The sequence below is a fragment of the Wickerhamomyces ciferrii genome, contig 00038 (genome assembly GCF_000313485.1).
Source record: "Wickerhamomyces ciferrii WGS project CAIF00000000 data, strain NRRL Y-1031 F-60-10, contig 00038, whole genome shotgun sequence".
NCBI lineage: Eukaryota > Fungi > Ascomycota > Saccharomycetes > Phaffomycetales > Wickerhamomycetaceae > Hansenula > Hansenula ciferrii.
In genome coordinates, this window is record NW_011887702.1 from 1 (window position 1) to 21,421 (window position 21,421).

Consider the following 21,421-nt stretch of genomic DNA (forward strand, 5'->3'; position numbering starts at 1 on the left):
AAAAAATAACAGTATCTGCTGCAGTTAAATTAATCCCAAGACCACCAGCTCTTGTTGATAATAAAAAAACAAAAATTTCAGGTCTTGTTTGCCAATCATTAACTAAATCACGACGATCATCTAATTTTGATGTACCATCTAATCTAATATATTTATATTGTCTATAAGTTAAATATTCTTCCATAAGATCCATCATCTTGGTCATTTGGAAATAAACTAAAACTCTATGATCATTTTTCTTTAAATCAACTAATAATTCATCTAATTTTGCTAATTTTGCAGAATCTGTTATGAATCTATTCATTGATGGCATTCTAATTGATGACCAACCATTCTTGTTATTTAATGCAGGTGGTAACATTTCAGTCTTGGGGAATTTTGATAATGGAATTTCTTGTTCCATTAAATATAATTCTTCATTTAATGATGATTTGGATAATGCTTTTCTTATTAATGGATTAAATAATTCATGATTTTTTTGAATTATAAATGATTGATCAGAACATACAAGATCAATTGGTGGTGCTGATGCAGAAGGTTGAACAGAAGCATCATGAACATTTAAATATAAATCTTGATAAACTTTTGTTTGAATATTAATTAATTCATTATTTTCAATTTTATCATGTTTAGGTTTTATTATTAAAAATTTATTATCTAATTCATTTTCATATAAATCATCTTGTTCAGAGAATTTTTTCAAATTAATTGAATTTTCAAATATATTGGATCTTGCAATCTGGGTAATTTCATTTGGTGTTTCATTAATAAAATTTAACCAAGTAAATGCATTATCTTCATCATTATTTTCTTGAATATAGCTAGGGTTCCAAATATTTAATAAATGATTTAAAACATGATTATTAACATCCACAGAATTTTCAAAATTTGGGTTTAACAAATCATTATAAATTAATTTTGGTAAATTATATTCAATTAAATTTGTTGTTGTATATGACATTTCTATTTCATTTGATTCTCTAAGGAATGAACCTGTTTCTGCAAATTTCCCAAAACTAAATGAACTTTTAACATCAGCTCTTTCAAATAAATCAGGATGATTACAAACTTTTCTAAATTGCATAACTAAATTAATTAATGATTGATTTGAATCATCAGAACCTGATGTTGCTTTTTCAATAAGATCCATTAATGAAATTTGTGATCTTAACATTTTATATAATTTTTTTTGTCTATTTGTTAAATTACAATAAACATCAATTTCAATTTTATCACCTAATTCAGATTGAACATTTTTTTTAATACGTCTCAACATGAATGGTTTTAAAATAACATGTAAACGACGTAATTGTTGTTCATTTAATTGAGTATTTGATTGAGCATGACTTTCAATATCTTTGGAAAACCATTCACTAAATTCTTCATGATTATCAAATAATGAAGGCATAATAAAATGTAATAAAGCCCATAATTCTTGCATTGAATTTTGAATTGGTGTACCTGTTAATAACAATCTATTATGACATTGTAAACCTAATAAAGATTTCCAACGAGATGAATTTGAAGATTTTATTGCCTGAGCTTCATCTAAAATCATATATTGCCATTTAATTCTTTGAAAATATTGAATATCACCAACAACTGATGTAACAAGGACATGAAATGGAGAATCGACCAAAATCCCATAACCATAATCAACTCATATAAGGGGATGACACACAAAAACACGTCGAAACCTCCTGAAACCAATATAAACAGGTAACCTCTGGAGCTATGGATCATGACTAGAACTCATAACGGAGATTCAACCCCTGAATAATCATCCAACAAACATAATGAAAACCAATGATTAGATTAAGGGAAAAAAAAACACAATTAGAAAGTAAAAATAAAAAAAGGGGAAATTATGATGTCTTTATACTTTTCCAGATTTTGCAAACCACAAAACCTATAAACAAAAAACCCCAAAAAATTAATTGTGTCACAAAAGCAACAGAACTAAAAATAACTATAATCAAACTTCTATTTGTGTAATATGTTCTAGAACGTCATTTGATATGCATGTAATTAGTTTGATTGATTGAGTTAATACTGTGACACAAAACTGAAGTTAATTTACCATGTCAATCGAGATTCCCACATTTATACCAAATAACCAGATGAAAAAGAGGCAAGATTAACATAAAACTGATCTCCAACAAATTGGTACCTCAATAGCTCAACATATCTTCTATAGCCACTCTTTGTATATCACCTCTGTCACCGTTGTTAGACCAATATACGATATTGTTTTCTTTTTTGTTTTGAAGCTTTGTTTTTAAAAATTCGCGTCATAAAAACAAAAGTACAGAAAAGTCAAGAATGCAATATTTATCCAATTAGTTATAAAAACAGCAACGTATATTTTGTATGGAGCAGTCTCTGGTATATCATTCAAGTCACCAGATAGTTGTGAACTAATTTCTTGTTCAAGCATGGCCCTAAGCAGCTTTACTACGTGTTTGCAGTTGGAGTCGCGAGTCCCGATACATAAAATAAAATTCTACAAATTCATTTAGTTATGGATTATATATATTTGTGACATTATAATGAATATAATAATATGTAAACTTGTAAGATATGTTTTTTAAAATGTATGTCGTCGTAAACTCATAAATAATTATAATAATTCGTTAATATGAATGGGGGGGGGGGGGGGGTATGCTTTTATCATGACCATGATTTAGTATTCTTCATTTGAATTTGAATCTTTTACATCATAAAAAATCTTCATCTTTTGGATCTTGTTCTTGTTCTTGTTCTTGTTCTTGATCATCTTGTTGTTCTTGTTGTTCTTCTGGTACTTGATTTAATATCTCTTCTTCAGAATTTCCTAATATAATTGCTTTTGAATTTAAATAATTTGATTCATTAAATTCATCATTTTTAATACCTCCAAGAACACAATTATACATTTCTCTTGTTTCAGTCAAGATATTTGTAACATAATTAATCCATTGTGGATCAATTAATTTTAAATAAATTAATTCATCAACTTCTAAATCATTAAATTTTGAATTTTGGAAAATTGATGAAAATTTAACAACTTCTTCTGCAATTAATATTAAATGTCCCATATAACCTAAACGAACTTTTGTAGTTTGTTCAGTAGTTATACATAAATTATATGCATCAATTATTAAATTTGTTATATCTGATTTTTCAAATAATTCTAAAATTAAATATGGATTATATGATATATCTAATCTACCATTGAAAATTTGTTGAACAATATCGAAAACAACATTATGCCAAAAATTATTCCAAGGAAATTTTATAAACATTTTTAAAATTGTTTGAATAATTTTAGAATCAACAAGATTAATTTTAAAAAAATCTCCCACAGTTGGATTTGATCTTAATTGTTCTCTTTTAGTCATCACGGGGAATTGATGTTGTGGTAATTGATGTGAAGAACTATTTTCTTGTTGTTTATCATCATTATCATCCAAAAGTTCTTCATTTATTGGAGTCATTGGTTCAATTTCAGTTTGTTGATGAGGTGATATTGTAATGTTTTTAGAACTTAATGCAACTGATGGTTCAGAAGTACCACCAATATTTAAATTTGAGAATCCATTAAATTGTGCAGAACCAGGTGATGGTGCTAATGTTGTTGATGTTATTGAAGTATCTATCAAAGCTTCTGATAGGGCATTTTGTAAATTATCTTCTTGATGACGTAAAAAAGCTTCACGTTCTGCAATAATTTTTTCAGTTAAATGATTATTTAACAGTGAAATATTTGAACAATGCAATAATTCTGCAATTAATTCACAAATTTTAAATCTTTCAAAACCTAAAGGTTCAATTTCTTGATTAATTTGATTTTCAATTCTTTTTGAAGTTAATTTTGGATCAACCAGGATTTTTTGGAAATTATTTAAATTTAATGAAAATTTTTTAAGCATACCACCTAAATAAATTGAATCTCTTTTATTCGGTGGATTTGATTCAGTTGTAGTATATAATAAATTAACAGTATCATAATCTGAATTGTTTTTCCTAATAATTTCAATTATAACTCCAACAGCTGTGGCTAATCCATTACCTTTTTGTAATATAATTTCAATAATTTTATCAATATTATCATCATTAACAAGTTCTTTTGTTAATAAATTTGGTCCTATTGTATGTTCATCAATTGAAGTATTTGCACTTATAGCAATTAAAGCTTTTAAAAAATCACCACATGAAGATTGTAATGCAGAATCTTGTGAAGATTGTAGGAAATTTAGGATTTTGGGAATTAATTGTTGTTCAGATAATAAATCAATAATACCAGTAGGCATATCAGGTTTATCAGTTGTTATAATTTTCAATAAAAAATCCATAATCATTGTAATATTAATATGTTTAAGGAAATTATCAACTAAATTTTCTTGAGACCTTATAAAATTTAACATTTGATCAGGTCTTGATAATAATAATTGTTCATTAATTTTGATGAAAAGTGGGATTGATGGTGAAGAAGTTGTTTCAAAATCATTTGATAAAAAACTCCATAGTTTATTTAATAAAGAAGGTTCCTCCACAAGAGTTTCAGATATAAGCCAAATTTTACATGATAATATTTCAGAAGCAGCATGAATTCTATTGAATACTAGAGCCAATTGATTTATTGGATCACCATCATCATCATTTCCATCATCATCAAACATTGAATCATCAGACATTTTATTTGATTGACTTTCATTTTCTTTAAACCATTCCACTGAATCTAGTATTATATCTAGTAAAATCTCTAATACAGCTGTGCCTTGTTGATGTTGAGGATGATTCAATTGGGGTTGATCATCTTTCATCTCTTGATCCTGGTCTTGATCCTGGATCTGGATCTGGTCGTCATCTTGATCATTATCATTGATATAACCAAAGCATATGAAATCAATCAACTTATTGTTTTGTCTTCCCAATTCTGTGAGTAAGCTTGAATCGTCCAACACTTGGTAAACAAAGTCTCTATCAATCACCACGTTATGGACATCTAGATCATCACCTTCAGCATCAGCATCAACATCACCTTCACTGACACCGTTACTAGCATTACTACCATTGATCCCACTGCTACCATTGACTTCACCACTTTCCTGTCTTTCTTTGTCTTGCTCCTGTCCATGGACACTTCGCTGGTAGTAGTACTCGTCCAAGAGCCTGTTGATGTTCAACGCTGAGCTCGTGTTCTGTCCAAATGGCCAGAACGACATTTTGAATAAGCGCTGTGGATTTCTTGAGTTCTGTTTGGATTCCCTTTTGATTTCAATTTGATTCAATTTGATTCAATTGATTAACCGCTGAGGATTTCGTTGAGCGCGAGTGCGCGAAGCTATAATAGTTACATGTACTTGATCTTTTATTACCCGGTGGTGATCAGTGGAGGATTGTATGGAGAATATGGTCAAAATTGGTTGTTTTTGGTGGTTTAAGGGGTATTTAGGGGGTAAACAGGGGTAAATTAATGAATTATCTACTTTCCATTGGTGATAATTGATGTTCTGATGGTAGAAATATACATAATTCCATTTTCTTTGTTTTGATTTCCATGTGGAAATTTCATGAAAACAATAACAAAAATTTATCAAACCATTAAAAACACATCATCAAAAAGAACCAATATCAACAAGACCATTGTATCAATAACTGCTGCTCTATTAGTGTGACCATGGCTCTCTTTTTCAACAAGTACCTGCTGCTGTGCTTATTGTCCTATGTTGTATATTTAACTTTGGACTGGTCTTCTCCAGAATTGATTCCCGTCAAAGCCAATGTTAATAACTTATGGAACCAAGTCCAAGTCAATCCAATTTATACTGATTATGTATCACCTGTGCAAAATCAATTCACTCCTTATTATCAAGAATATATTGTTCCTTCATATAATAAGGTCCAATTCCAAGTTAATAACCAATATCATAATTATGTCTCTCATCATGTTGATACATTAACTTCCAAGATTATTGATTCATCTATATATAATCAATTCAATGATGTTAAACCTAAAGTAGATGAATATTGGGACCTTGTGGAGTCTAAGGTGAAATTTTTCAATAATCAAGCTATAAAATTTTCAATTCAAACTATAAATCAATCATATAATTATCTTTATCAAAATTATCAAACTGCTTATCCATTAGCAGTGGATTTTTATCATAACAAAGCTATTCCATTTACTAAAGATTCACACTCAAAATCATTACAAGCTTGGAATTTATTGAAAATCCATTCTAATAAAAGTTACATCATTGGTAAAACTTATTGGAATCAATTATATAGTGATCAAATTAAACCATTTTATAATAAAATTATCCCTGTGATAACTCCAATTTATGATCAGTATTTCCAAAAATATGTTGAATTAATCAAAGTACATGTTTTGAAATATTATACCTTATTTAAATTAGAACAAATTGGTGAATTTTTACAAAATTTTTCATCATCAACATATGAAAAATTTATTAAAATTACAGATTCCAAACAATTCAATATAAATAAAAATTCCACTGTGGCTACAACTGAAACAGGTACATCATTAGAATCTACAGAATCTTTAGAAAATCCAGAAATTACACCAATAGTTGAAGATAATGAAGAAGATATTTTGGAAGCTCCAGAATCTGAAATTCCTCAAGATACAGAAGTTGAACCATTAAAAACTTCCACAATTGAAATTATTGAACAAGTCACAATAGTTCAAGATGAACAAGAACCAATTGAAACCAATTTCAAACAAGTTCAAACTAAAAATCAACAAGATGGTGAATTAACTTTATCATTAGCTGATGAAATTACAGCATGGAATGAATTTATAAGCAATACAGTGGAAAATATCTTCAGATCATTTAATAAAACTATTGATAATTTACAAAATGAAAAAATTGAAGAAATTTCACCAATTTTAAAAGAAAAATTATCAAATTTAAGTAATACTGCACAATTTAATTATATTGAAATTAATAAAATTATCTGGGATATAAATTCCACAAGTGCCATATTGGAAAATAATCAACAAGTTGAATTAAATCAAGATGATAATTTAATTGATCATAAAATTTCAAGACAAGAAATTCGTGATTTTTTCACTGAAAATTCTAAAGCGTTAAAAAAAATTGCAGATAATGTTAATACAGAATTACAAAAATCAGTTGCTGAAGTCGAAGAGGAAATTGAATTGGAAAGAAAAATAGTAATTGATATTTTAGAAGAATTTGCAGAAGTTGCTATAAATGAATTTAGTAAAAAAATGATGTTTTCAACTTATTCTAATAATTTTAAAAAAATTCAATCAAATCCTGATTTAATAAATAATGATGATGAAAGCTTTAATGATTGGAAACAATATATTAAATCAAAAAATTATCTTATTTCCAAAAGAAATGAATTAACAACTTTCCAACCAAAATTAACAATATTTGAAAAAAAAATTGGAGAAATTGGATTCCATTTAAAAACTTTAGAACAAGAAACTGGTTCAGCATTTGCTATAGCAAGAGCTAAGGCAAATTTAGCATTTCAAGCTAGAGAATCAAGAGAACGTTCAATGGATGAAATTTTGGAACAAGGTGGTGAATTAACTAAAACTATTTTTAAAATTAATACTGCAACTTTAGGTGATGATGGAATTATAACACCTGGAAGTGAAGAGGTTAGTAATACATCAAGTGAAATTGAATCAAAAGAAACTGTTGAACCACCAAAAGTTGATGTTCCTGTTAGAAATTATGCTAATGTTGAGGAAATTACTGAAGAGATTCCAGAGAATGAAGAAATTATAGAACCTCAAGATGACGAAATTAAACAAGATATTGTTGAACATGATGAAGATGAAGAGGAAAATGTTAAAGAAGATGAAGACACAGAAGAAGAAGGAGAAGACGACGAAGAAACAGAAGAAGAAGAAGAAGAAGAAGAAGATACAGAAGAAGATGACACTGAAGAAGAAGATGAAATTGTTGAACATAAACCAGATACCCCATAGGACAGTATAGATTAACCATTTTTTTATATCATATATTATTAGTTATATAAACTTGAATGTACAATTGTTCTTTTCGAAAAACTTTACAATGTATAATGCTCATCTAGTTGTGGCCTTGTTGATTGTGATATCTTGATAAGAACTTTAATTAAGAATAATATTTGGTTCGCTGGTACCGATGATCTTATTAAACATCTGAAAGACTGGGACCATAAGCATTTTGAACAATCTAAAGCAGACCTTGAAATGGATTATATTATCAATCCTTGAGCATAATCTCTTATCTTTTAGATTTAGAACTATTAATTATTACATCATGATTATTAAAGATACATAGGAATATAATACTATTACCAAATCACATGAAGGAAAAAAGTATTATAATTGAAATGATTCTAATGAATAAATCTGTAAAGATAAATAAACTGCAAAAACCCAAGACTAATATGAAATCAATCAAGATATTGTTGAACATAATAAGTCGGTATTATATATGGTAATCTTATACTAATCAAATACAAGAAAAGACAGACCAACAGACCAACATCCTCAAGATAAAACCCCCTTTGTTACTAATTCTACAGATCATCAATTATTACCCAATTCATTTAGTTCAATTAGAACATTCCTAATAAAATACCACATTTACCCATTTAAAATACCAAATGGTTAAGAAGCACAGCTGCTTATTCTCCTGTTACGAACCACACATTCCCATTTTTTTTATTTTTAAATTTTGATTTGTTTCAGAATCTCAAAAAAACGCGTCAAATTTGAAAACAGAAAAAAGTGAACACTTGACATTTTAAAACATCAACAAACATCAAATCAACCGCTGAGACTCAGAAGAAACGAAGGAACAATCACAGGACAACTGAGAACACACACCATGTCGTCCTATGAAGCCGGAACGTGAGTAGAGTGAGAGCGCTGTGGAACCCACGGCGGAATGGATCCTCATTCCAACCGCTGTGATGATCTGCTTTTTGATCTGGTTTCATATCTGTTGATATTATACTAACAATTGAACAACAGTCGATGCTGGGTTAGAGATGATAAATTGGGGTGGATCGGTGCTGAGATCACAAAGCATACAACACTAAGCAATAAACATCAATTGGAATTGAGTATAGATTCAAATGATGATAAATTGGAAATTGAAGTGGATTCTCTTGATGAATCAAATGAAAATTTACCATTATTAAGAAATCCTCCAATTTTAGAAGCTACAGAAGATTTAACTTCATTATCTTATTTAAATGAACCTGCTGTGCTTCATGCTATCAAAGTTAGATATTCTCAATTAAATATTTATACTTATTCTGGGATTGTCTTGATTGCAACTAATCCATTCCAAAGAGTTGATCAATTTTATTCTTCTGATATCATCCAAGCTTACTCTGGGAAAAGAAGAGGTGAACAAGATCCTCATTTATTCGCTATTGCTGAAGATGCTTATAGATGTATGAAGAATGATAAACAAAATCAAACTATAGTTGTTAGTGGTGAATCTGGTGCTGGTAAAACTGTTTCTGCTAAATATATAATGAGATATTTTGCCACAGTGGAGGAAATTACAAATAGTGATAATACTGCTCTGGGTTCAAATTCAAATAATGTGGAAATGTCTGAAGTTGAACAACAAATTTTAGCAACAAATCCAATCATGGAAGCTTTTGGTAATGCTAAAACTACAAGAAATGATAATTCTTCACGTTTTGGTAAATATTTAGAAATCCTGTTTAATGATAAAACTGCAATCATTGGTGCAAGAATAAGAACTTATTTATTAGAACGTTCAAGATTAGTTTTCCAACCAAAACATGAACGTAATTATCATATTTTTTATCAAGTTTTAGAAGGTTTATCATCTGATGAAAAGGAAAAATTAAAATTAACTTCAATTGAAGATTATAATTATTTAAATCAAGGTGGTGATTATAGAATTGAAAATGTTGATGAAGTGGAAGAATATAAATCAACTACTGATGCTCTGTCTTTAATTGGTATAAATAAAGATAAACAATTTGCAATTTTCCAAATCTTGGCTGCTTTATTACATATTGGTAATATTGAAATTAAAGCAACAAGAAATAATTCTTCACTATCTTCAGATGAACCAAATTTAATTAAAGCTTCTGAATTATTAGGTATTGATGCTTATAATTTTGCTAAATGGATTACTAAAAAGCAAATCACAACAAGATCTGAAAAAATTGTTTCTGATTTAAATCATCCACAAGCTTTAGTTGCAAGAGATTCCGTGGCTAAATATATTTATTCTGCCTTATTTGATTGGTTAGTGTCATATATTAATACTGATTTATGTAACCCAGAAGTGGCAAAAGATATTAAGACTTTCATTGGTGTTTTAGATATTTATGGGTTTGAACATTTTGAAAAAAATTCATTTGAACAATTCTGTATTAATTATGCAAATGAAAAATTACAACAAGAATTTAATCAACATGTTTTCAAATTAGAACAAGAAGAATATGTTAATGAAAAAATTGAATGGTCTTTTATTGAATTTAGTGATAATCAACCATGTATTGATCTTATTGAAAAAAAATTAGGTATATTATCATTATTAGATGAAGAATCAAGATTACCTGCAGGTAATGATGAAAGTTGGGTTACAAAATTATATCAAACTTTAGATAAACCACCAACTGATAAAGTTTTCAAAAAACCAAGATTTGGTCAAACTAAATTCATTGTTTCTCATTATGCACTTGATGTTACTTATGATATTGAAGGTTTTATTGAAAAAAATAGAGATACTGTTTCTGATGGTCATTTAGAAGTTTTAAAAGAATCTAAAAATGAATTATTAGTGGAAATCTTGGATAATTTAGATAAGATTGCAGAAGCTGCCAACAAGGAAAAAGAAGAAGCTGCAGCTGCACAAGCTGCCAATAAAAGACCAGGTCCTGCAAGAACCGTCAATAGAAAACCAACTTTAGGTTCAATGTTCAAGAATTCATTGATTGAATTAATGTCCACAATCAATTCAACAAATGTTCATTATATTCGTTGTATTAAACCAAATGAAGAAAAAGCTGCTTGGAAATTTGATCCATTAATGGTTTTATCTCAATTAAGAGCTTGTGGTGTTTTAGAAACTATTAAAATTTCATGTGCAGGTTTCCCATCAAGATGGACATATGAAGAATTTGGTAATAGATATCATGTTTTATTAAGATCAAATGAATTTGAAAGTATATTGAGTGGTACTGCTGATAGTGATACTGTTCGTCAAATTTGTGATTCAATTTTGAAAAAAACTGTTGATTCACAAGAAAAATATCAATTAGGTCTTACAAAGATTTTCTTCAAAGCTGGTATGTTGGCTCATTTAGAAAAATTAAGAACTGAAAAATTACATAATTCTGCAACTCTGATTCAAAAAATTATTAGAAAATTTTATTATCGTCGCAGATTTTTAGAAGCAAGAGAATCAATTATAAAATTACAATCATTATTAATTGGTTTCAATACAAGAAATAATGTTCAAAAAGAAATTGAAAATAATGCTGCAACAAGTATTCAAACTTTAATTAGAGGTTATATTGCACGTAAATATTTCACTTCTGCTTCAACTTCAATCATTGCATTACAAGGTTTAATTCGTGCTAAACAATCAAGAATTACATTTTTGGAACAACAAAAACATAATCATGCAATTGTTATTCAAAAATCTTTAAGATCTTTTAAAGAAAAATCTGAATATCAAAAATTAAGAAAAGCTGCAGTTTTAACACAATCTGCTCATAGAAGTAAAAAAGCTAAAATTCAATTAAAACAATTGAAAGCTGATGCTAAATCTGTTAATAAATTGAAAGAAGCAAGTTATAAATTAGAAAATAAAGTGATTGAATTAACAACTTCATTAACTACTAAAGTTAAAGAAAATAAATCTTTAACTGCAGAATTAGAATCATTAAAACAATCACTTGAAGATTCTCATAAAACTCATGAAGATTTGAAAACTAGAGAATTAGGTCATCAACAAAAATTCACTGAACAAGCTGATTCACACTCAAAAGAAATTGAAGATTTAAATAATGAATTGAATAAATCTAAAGTTGATTTAGAACAAGCAACTGAAAAAATTAAAGAATTAACTTCATTACAAACTCAATTGAAGAATGAAGTTAAAGAAACTTTTGAACAATTAAATCATGCAAAGGACGAATTATTAAAACATGAAAACAATGAAGATGATTTAAAGAAACAAATTTCCACTTTGAAAAATGAATTAGATATTTTGACAAAACAAGTTGCAAGTGGTCGTCATGCACCACCTTCATCTTCAAGATCACTTGGTAATAATAATACAACACCAAAAAGATCAAGACGTTTCAGTCAACAATCACCAGCTCATGATGATGAAAGTAATAATTATAGTCCAAAACCAGTTTCAGTTATACCGATTACAAATCAAGAAGATGATGCTGAATCTACATTAAGTTCATTATCTGCAATTACAAATGAATTATATGCTTTATTACAAGATTCTAAAACATTACATACCGAAATTGTTCAAGGTTTATTGAAAAATTTAAAAATTCCAATGGCTGGTGTTATGGCAGATTTAACTAAAAAGGAAGTTTTATTCCCTGCAAGAATTATGATTATTATTTTAAGTGATATGTGGAGACTTGGTTTAACAAAAGAATCTGAAGAATTCCTTGGTGAAGTTTTAGGACAAATTCAAAGTATTGTTCATGGATTAAAAGATGACGATATTGTTCCTCATGGTGCGTTCTGGTTATCAAATACTCATGAATTATATTCATTTGTTTCATATGCTGAAATGACTATATTAGAAAATGAAACTATATCGAGTGAAATGGGTGAAGAAGAATATCAAGAATATTTAAAATTAGTTGCAGTTGTTAAAGAAGATTTTGATTCATTATCTTATAATATTTATAATATGTGGATGAGAAAAATGGAAAAAGATTTAGAAAAAAAAGTTATATCAGCTGTTGTATTATCACAATCATTACCTGGTTTCATGACTACTGAATCTGCACCATTATTTTCCAAAATGTTTTCACAAAGTAATCAATATAAAATGGATGATATCTTGAGTTTTTTCAATAATGTTTATTGGGCTATGAAAACTTATTATATAGAACCAGAAGTTATGAATGAAGTTATAATTGAAATTTTAAGATATATTGATGCTGTTTGTTTTAATGATTTAATTATGAAACGTAATTATTTATCATGGAAACGTGGTTTACAATTAAATTATAATGTTACAAGAATTGAAGAATGGTGTAAATCACATGAAATTCCAGATGCATCAAATTATTTAATTCATTTATTACAAGCTGCTAAATTATTACAATTAAGAAAAGGTTCAGTTGAAGATATTGAAATTATTTTTGAAATTTGTTATGCATTAAAACCAGTTCAAGTTCAAAAATTATTATCACAATATGCAGTTGCCGATTATGAAGCTCCATTAGATGAAAAAGTTTTAGGTGCAGTTGCAGAAAGAGTTAAAACTCAAGGATCAAGTTCAGATGATTTCTTTGAACCTGTTACAAAAGATGGTAGTTTTAAAGATCCATTTAGATTAACAGATTTAAGACCTTTTTCAAGAGTTGAAGCATATGTTCCAGCTTGGTTGAATCTGCCAAAAGTTAGAAGAATTGTCGAATTAGTTACAAAAAATGCAGCAGCTCAAGAATATTTGAATAATAGATCAGAAAATGGTGAAATTGTTGAAGAATTTGATGATCATGAAGAGAAGATTTGAACATTCCTTTACTAAAAGATTATACCCCCATATAAATACTAGATGAACTATTCCTTTCTGTTTGTTGTTTTACATATAAATTGTATATTTTGAATAAAGATTATTATAAATTTAGATGAAAAAGTCTGTAAATTGAAATCTCATTTACTTATATGATTTAAATATCAGATCTAAAATCCGGGTAAATTTCCTCAATTTTTTTTTCACATGTGTTGATTTTTTTTTTTTTCGTATAAATTTTTTTGAAAAAACGTTTTTGAACTTGACAAGTAATCAAATCTTGATCAAATCAACAATAATTGATTCAATTGAATTAACAACAAACTATTACAATAACAATGTCTGCTCCAGCTGTCAACTACAAAGTTGCTGATATCTCTTTAGCCGCTTTCGGTAGAAAAGAAATTGAATTATCAGAAAATGAAATGCCAGGTTTAATGGAAATCAGAAGACAATATGGTGAAGAACAACCATTAAAAGGTGCTAGAATTGCTGGTTGTTTACATATGACTATTCAAACTGCTGTTTTAATTGAAACTTTAGTTGCTTTAGGTGCTGAAGTTACTTGGTCATCATGTAACATTTTCTCTACTCAAGATCATGCTGCTGCTGCAATTGCTGCTGCTGGTGTTCCAGTTTTTGCATGGAAAGGTGAAACTGATGAAGAATATTTATGGTGTATTGAACAACAATTATTCTCTTTCAAAGATGGTAAAAAATTAAATTTAATCTTAGATGATGGTGGTGATTTAACTTCATTAGTTCATGAAAAATATCCAGAAATGTTGGAAGATTGTTTTGGTTTATCTGAAGAAACTACTACTGGTGTTCATCATTTATACAAAATGGTTAGAGATGCTACTTTAAAAGTTCCAGCTATTAATGTTAACGATTCAGTTACCAAATCAAAATTTGATAACTTGTATGGTTGTAGAGAATCATTAATTGATGGTATTAAACGTGCTACTGATGTTATGTTGGCTGGTAAAGTTGCTGTTGTTGCTGGTTTTGGTGATGTTGGTAAAGGTTGTGCTATGGCTTTAAGAGGTATGGGTGCTCGTGTTATTGTTTCAGAAATTGATCCAATTAATGCCTTACAAGCTGCTGTTGAAGGTTATCAAGTTGCTCCATTAGATGAAGTTGCATCAATTGGTCAAGTTTTCGTTACTACAACTGGTTGTAGAGATATTATTACTCAAAAACATTTTGATGCTATGCCAGAAGATGCTATTGTTTCAAACATTGGTCATTTTGATATTGAAATTGATGTTGCATCATTAAAAGCTAATGCAGTTGATGTTGTTAATATTAAACCTCAAGTTGATCGTTATTTATTGAAAAATGGTCGTCATGTTATTTTATTAGCTGAAGGTAGATTAGTTAATTTAGGTTGTGCTACAGGTCATTCATCATTTGTTATGTCATGTTCATTTTCAAATCAAGTTTTAGCACAAATTGCATTATTTAAAGCTAATGATAAAGAATTTAGATCAAAACATGAAGAATTTGGTAAATCTGGTCCTTTTGAAAAAGGTACTGTTGCAGTTTTACCAAAAGTTTTAGATGAAGCTGTTGCTAAATTCCATTTAAAACATTTAGGTGTTAAATTAACAACTTTAACTAATGTTCAATCTGAATATTTAGGTGTTCCAGTTAATGGTCCATTTAAAGCTGATCATTACCGTTATTAAACAAATATCATTACCTGTTCAATTCTAATGTCCATAACGTTTTATTCATAATTTAGAAAATAAAAGTCTCATCTTAGAGTATTGCATCAACTGCATATTCATATATATATATTATTACATTTTTTTATCACTTATACATCTATTGTTATTTTATTTGCTTTTTAAACATTAAGGGTTTTAATGAAGGTTATGGTCTATATAAACAAATTTATAAAAATTAATATAATGCATCCTCAACGGATTTCCTCATGAATTACAAAAGGCTAAACAATGTAGTATATATATTATAATATTATGCAATGATCTATAAATTAATTAATTAATACAAATAAACAACAAATATGAACAACAACAGATATGATATTAAACTTCAGAATTAACTTTATTTTCAACAAGATATAAACTTAATTCATTACCAAAAAATTCACTCAATTCACCCTGGGAATCATCATATTTAGAAATTCTATTCAATTTTTCTAATAATTCAAAATTTATCTCTTCTGTAATCTTGGAATCTTTTTGATAAGTTTCATGACCAAGGACAAAATATCTAATATAATTAGCAGGAGAAATTAATTCACCTGATGCTCTACCAGAGATTAATTTTAAATAATAATAAAATCTTGAATATGGTCCATTTGATGATATTTCAATATTATATTGAGTTTTCAAATGATTTTCCACAATTTTGATTAATCCAATGAATTGAGAAGAACCATTAATAATTTCATTAATACTTAATTCATCAATTTCAAACCCTGGTGAATGTATATCTTTTTTAAAGAAATATTTTGTTGAAAAAATTGGATTTTTAAAATGAGCTCTTGACATATTTTCTTCAATTTTAGAAATTGGTATATAAAAATTCCATTCTTCAGAATTCAATAAGAATGAATGACCTAAAAGTGCAATAAAAGTTGCAAAAGCTGCATTTTCAAAATCTGTAATTTGAATATCCATTGATCTAAATTCAACTCTCCAACCTGGTGTATCATGATTTGTTGGAATAGCTTTTTGAGTAGGAGGTTTAAATCTAATAGTTTGCCAATTTGTTGATTGAATATTTTCAAAATGATCAGTATCACTTAAATTATCTTGATTTATACGTTCATTAAATATAACTAATGGATCACGAATGTATAAATGAGCAAAATGTTGAGCTAAAGGTAAATCAAAATGTTTATCTTTGTTTGAAATTAATTTCTTTAGGACTAATTCATTTAATGGTTGATTATTATCATTTAATTCATTGTTGAAGAACCTGTAGGTATCATCATCATCTAATTTATCACCTAAATAAGAATCAATTGAATCATATCTTGATTTTGGAATTTTTTGTACTTTCCCTTGATCTTCCAATTTTACACCACCAAATTCATTACCTGGTCTTAAAGGTTCAACATCACGTTCATAAGCAGTTCTATCATCAACAGATTTTGAAATAACATTCCATCTAACATCTTGATCAGCTAAATGACCTTTTAAGATAGGAGTTGCACTTGATAAAGCAAGGAAAATTGGAGCTAAATTTGCCCAAGAATCATAAAGATATCTTGCTTTATTAACATTTGGAGCTTGAACAGTGACTTGTAAACATGAACAACCCATACCAAATCCCATTGAATCCATATAAATATGACCTGCTAATGCAGCACCCAAGATTGGTTCTTCATCTTCAGAGAATAAACCTCTATTTAATGGAATTGATTCATCAAATTTTGCCGTAGTTTCATCTTGATACATTGGAATATTTATTGCCACTTTTTCACCTCTTCTTTTCCTAATATTTGCAGTTAAAGTTGGGAATCTAACATGTCTATTTATAATTTCATCAGGTAAAAATAAAGATTTTGAAGCATCACCATTTGGTTGAGATGGAGGTTCAGTAAAATTTCCAATCCCCATTAATGGATATGAAGTTATTGTTAATGGTATGATATCAGGATTATTTATTGCTTTTGATGCAATAATTCTTCTTTTTGTCATATTTTCCTCAACAAATAAATAATCATTCAATGATTCACCATTATAAGGTTTTATTGGTGTAGCTTCAATCATAAATCTACCATATTCTGGATGGAAATTTGTATTGTTTCTTAAAGCTAAATCATATTCACAATGACCAGGTTTATTTAAATCTTCCAATATATAATCTTTATCAATATTAATTTTTGCTCTATGAGTGTTGTTATTGAATTGAACCAAAATATATTCTAATTCATCACCCCATAAGAATGGATCATCCTGGCGTTTGGAAGCAGCATTAAACATATTGATTAGTTGTTCTAAACCATTTGATCTAATATGATTTGAATATTGTCTTGATTCTTCCCATGGTAATGGAGTACCTAAAGATAAAAGACCCATGATTATGGGTCACAAAGATGAGCTTAAAGAGTATTAGTAATGAAAGACTAAGTAGCAGTGAATAGCAAGTATAAAGCTAATATGAAGCAATGAATAGCGTTATAAATCCAATAATCCAATAAATCACTAAAGTTTTAATTAAATAATGTTTAAACTAAAAAATTTAGATTCACTTGATAAATTTTCACCGTATAAAATTGTGGATTTGTGGATATAAAAGGCAGCCAAATTAACCACAATGAAATTAATGAATGAAGGTAATAACAATTGATGGGTGGTAACTTTGTATAAACAATAACTTTATTTCTTTTAGAATATATTATCAATCTCTCAGTTCACTTTTCCCTTTCACAATCAATTTTATCTCGAGATTTAATTTTATCAGTTGGGTATTAAATGGCTTATTAATTCAAATTACCAGCCGGCACGTGACTTTTTGGGTAAATAATTGAAATAAAACGATGAAATTAAAGGTAATAATGAAGGAATAAGAGTGATAATAGAGTAATAGAGTAGTGTATATTGTATTGTATTGTTAGTTTATCTTTTTTTTCGTTGTTCTGTTGTTGTTCTCTGCTTTGACTTCCCTTTCATATAACCGTTGATAATCCCAACGGTAATCGGAAAATTTCCCAATCAGGTATAAACTTGCACTACAAAACAATCACAAAAATACTGTTTTATATTCTATTTACTCTTCTTTCCATACACAACTTTCCCATTTGGCAACACCAGTTTCTCTCCTTTTGGTTTCTTCTTCTTCTTTGGTTCTTGAATAGGTTCTTCAGTATGATTTTCAACTTGTTGTGGTTTAATTTCATATTTTAGAGATGAAATTCTACCAAATGTTTGATTCCAACACCATAATGGTGCTTTAATCAACAATGAATCTTGTACTCGTGGTGTCAAGATATCATCAGTTGTTATCCTAGTCAACACTTGGTTATCTTCATCTTGTATAATAAATACACCATCAATTCTAACCAAAAAAGGGAGTTCATAATTTTCTAATTTATATTTTCTTGGTTCTGTTATAATCCCATTAGAACTTTGTTGTATAGCATAACCTTTCAATTGTTCAAGTAATGTTTCAACTCTTTGTTTTTGTTGATTTGTTGATATCTTGAGGATAACATAATGACCAATTCCAATAATTAAATACAAGAAAACACCAGTGAAAATCATACCTGGTTTAAAACGTTCATACAAGAATTGATTATTCTTATATTTGGGGAATCCTTGCTTCAAGAAGAAATCATAACGTTCTTTACCAGAACCTTTCAAGATATTTGCAATAACACTTAATCTTTCATAATTTTTCAATGCTAATTTCTTTGTTTTAGAACCACCTTTAACTTTATCAGGATGGAATTTAACACTGAGTTTCTTGAACTGCCTATTAATCTCTTTCCAATTTGATTTTGGACCTTGTTTTAATTGGAAAAATTCATAAAAATTCGTTCCTGGATAATCTTTTTGTAATTCATGATGAATTTTGAATATTTCTTGATCTTCAACTGACCATGCTAACACGGTCATAAAGAGGGCTAAGAACCCAAGGAAAAAAGTGAATCTCATAATCAGCCACAGAGGAATATGAATATGATATTATTAATCAATGAAATCCAATAAATCACCTAGATTTCTCCTTTGTTGATCAAATATCAGATCTTTTTTGATTCAATTTCCATGAGAACAAAAACCATCAACCGCGATTTTGAATTTTTATTTTACGTGTCAAAGAGAATATTAATCATTTAAATATCAAAACAATTCCTGGAAACCAATGAACCAATAAACCATAGATATCAATAGATCAATAGTTCAAAATGCCACAGAAAATCAATCTAAGAGAATCTCCTTTCATTTACAAATCCTTGAAAACTTTTAATGCAATTTCATTATTCATGTATTTTGCTATATTATTAAGATTATTTATATTATTACCTTTAGTTGGTAGGAAATTTTTATCAGGTGGTATGGGAGATTTTTTTAATAAAGTTACATTGATTATTTGTTCTTTAGAGATTGTTCTAAGTCTTTTTAAATTGATTCCATTACAATTACCTCTTGTGTTATTACAAAATTGGTTAAAAATTTTCATTGTTGTATTTATATTCCAGGAAAATAAGGAATCATTATTATTAAATCATAGTTGTTATTCACTGTTAATATTTAGTTGGTCAACATTTGGGTTTATTGGTTATTTATATTGGTTTTGGAAATTGAAAAATTTTGGTAAAATTCCAATAACTATTTATAATTTATTTCAAAATTTACAATTGGTATTGTTTCCATTAAGTTCTATATTGGAATTCTTAACATTGTTTTTAAGTTTACGTTATATTGATTCTTCAAAGATAATTGGATTTATTAAAATGGTTTTATTGTTTTTCATACCAACAAAATTTTATTTATACAAGAGATTAGTCTTTAAAATTTTTAAAATTGAATCAAGTAAACAGGATTAAACAAAGTTTGATTTAGCGATCAGCTAAATTAAACTCTTTTCAAAAGAATTAAAACACATACTTTCAAATTTGCATATTTCAAAGATTTAAATTTTCAATAAATTTCATTATATATTCATGCTTTTCATCATCAGGTAATTCCAATACATCTTGTTTAGCTCCTTCCAATTTATTTAAAATATCATCAATTTCAAACCCATCAGCCCCTATGTTACTATTCTCTGTAGCCTCTTTCATATCCTGGATATCCCAATCATGACATTCAATAATTTCTCTAACTCTAGAGAACCCTTGTAATTCATTAAATTCATTACGACCTTCCTGTGAAGAATCTATAAACTCAATCCCATTAATTATAAATAAATCTTCATACTTCAATCTTTCATCTTCTTCAATTTCACCTTTCCCCATTGCCACAATCATTCCTCCCCATTCACCTTCATTATCATCCCTAAAACATTCAATTAATTTCATAAATTCTTTTAATTCATTTTCAATTTGTATAAAACCTTGATCAAATTTAAAACACCATATTATTCCATTTATAACTTCTCTAACCTCCCGAGCTTCATCACTCATAAACCCCTCAGACCATTCTTTCATTGATGAATATTCATCAATCCATATATCTATCTTTGTAGAATAATGTTTTGTTTCTAAAAGTATTGGATGGATTAAACCTTGATGAGATTGAGATTTGGGTATTTTTGGTATACTTTGGAAAATTTTTTGTAAAAGAGTGAATTTATTTGAATTTGGTGGTCCTATTATTAATAATTTATCATTCATTGTTGGTAGGTTTAGATATATTTGGTATTTTGGGTATATTTGATTTAGTTGATGGGTACAATTTAATATGGTCTAAAATTATACGCGAATTTAACTTCAAGAATATAGTATGTGTTATAATAGGTAAACCAGTTGGAAATTCAATCTTAAAGTTATTGAAATCGTTATAAACCTATTAGTTTTACCCATATATCATATTGTTTCATTAAATTTTGAAATAATTGGTAATAATATTAGATATATATCATTTTAATTACCACATCGGGAAGTCAACATATGATATTACCGCATTGGGAATTAATACTGATCTTATACATCTTTTAATTAAACTACAATTTTATTTAATTTAAAA

At 28.0% G+C, this 21,421-nt stretch overlaps 7 protein-coding genes across 7 annotated transcripts; 3 read left to right on the forward strand and 4 right to left on the reverse strand.

Moving 5' to 3' along the window:
* Positions 1-2,717: 2,717 nt before the first annotated feature.
* Positions 2,718-5,207, reverse strand: SAP155 (Sap155p; the record flags this gene model as incomplete). The annotated part of the gene is made up of 1 exon (XM_011277704.1): positions 2,718-5,207. The coding sequence occupies one exon, from the start codon at positions 5,205-5,207 to the stop codon at positions 2,718-2,720; it is 2,490 nt and encodes an 829-aa protein (XP_011276006.1).
* Positions 5,208-5,662: 455 nt separating this feature from the next.
* On the forward strand, positions 5,663-7,975 carry BN7_1661 (uncharacterized protein; the record flags this gene model as incomplete). Its single annotated transcript, XM_011277705.1, has 1 exon — positions 5,663-7,975. The coding sequence occupies one exon, from the start codon at positions 5,663-5,665 to the stop codon at positions 7,973-7,975; it is 2,313 nt and encodes a 770-aa protein (XP_011276007.1).
* A 446-nt stretch (positions 7,976-8,421) lies between these two features.
* On the forward strand, positions 8,422-13,751 carry MYO2 (myosin 2; the record flags this gene model as incomplete). The annotated part of the gene is made up of 2 exons (XM_011277706.1): positions 8,422-8,459; positions 9,011-13,751. 2 exons carry the CDS (start codon positions 8,422-8,424, stop codon positions 13,749-13,751), a joined length of 4,779 nt encoding a protein of 1,592 aa, XP_011276008.1.
* Positions 13,752-14,089: 338 nt separating this feature from the next.
* Positions 14,090-15,442, forward strand: SAH1 (adenosylhomocysteinase; the record flags this gene model as incomplete). The annotated part of the gene is made up of 1 exon (XM_011277707.1): positions 14,090-15,442. The coding sequence occupies one exon, from the start codon at positions 14,090-14,092 to the stop codon at positions 15,440-15,442; it is 1,353 nt and encodes a 450-aa protein (XP_011276009.1).
* Positions 15,443-15,805: 363 nt separating this feature from the next.
* GSH1 (glutamate--cysteine ligase) lies at positions 15,806-17,809 on the reverse strand (the record flags this gene model as incomplete). Its single annotated transcript, XM_011277708.1, has 1 exon — positions 15,806-17,809. One exon carries the CDS (start codon positions 17,807-17,809, stop codon positions 15,806-15,808), a length of 2,004 nt encoding a protein of 667 aa, XP_011276010.1.
* A 687-nt stretch (positions 17,810-18,496) lies between these two features.
* On the reverse strand, positions 18,497-19,348 carry BN7_1665 (J domain-containing protein; the record flags this gene model as incomplete). The annotated part of the gene is made up of 1 exon (XM_011277709.1): positions 18,497-19,348. The coding sequence occupies one exon, from the start codon at positions 19,346-19,348 to the stop codon at positions 18,497-18,499; it is 852 nt and encodes a 283-aa protein (XP_011276011.1).
* Positions 19,349-20,358: 1,010 nt separating this feature from the next.
* IRC6 (Irc6p) lies at positions 20,359-21,069 on the reverse strand (the record flags this gene model as incomplete). The annotated part of the gene is made up of 1 exon (XM_011277710.1): positions 20,359-21,069. One exon carries the CDS (start codon positions 21,067-21,069, stop codon positions 20,359-20,361), a length of 711 nt encoding a protein of 236 aa, XP_011276012.1.
* Positions 21,070-21,421: the final 352 nt, after the last annotated feature.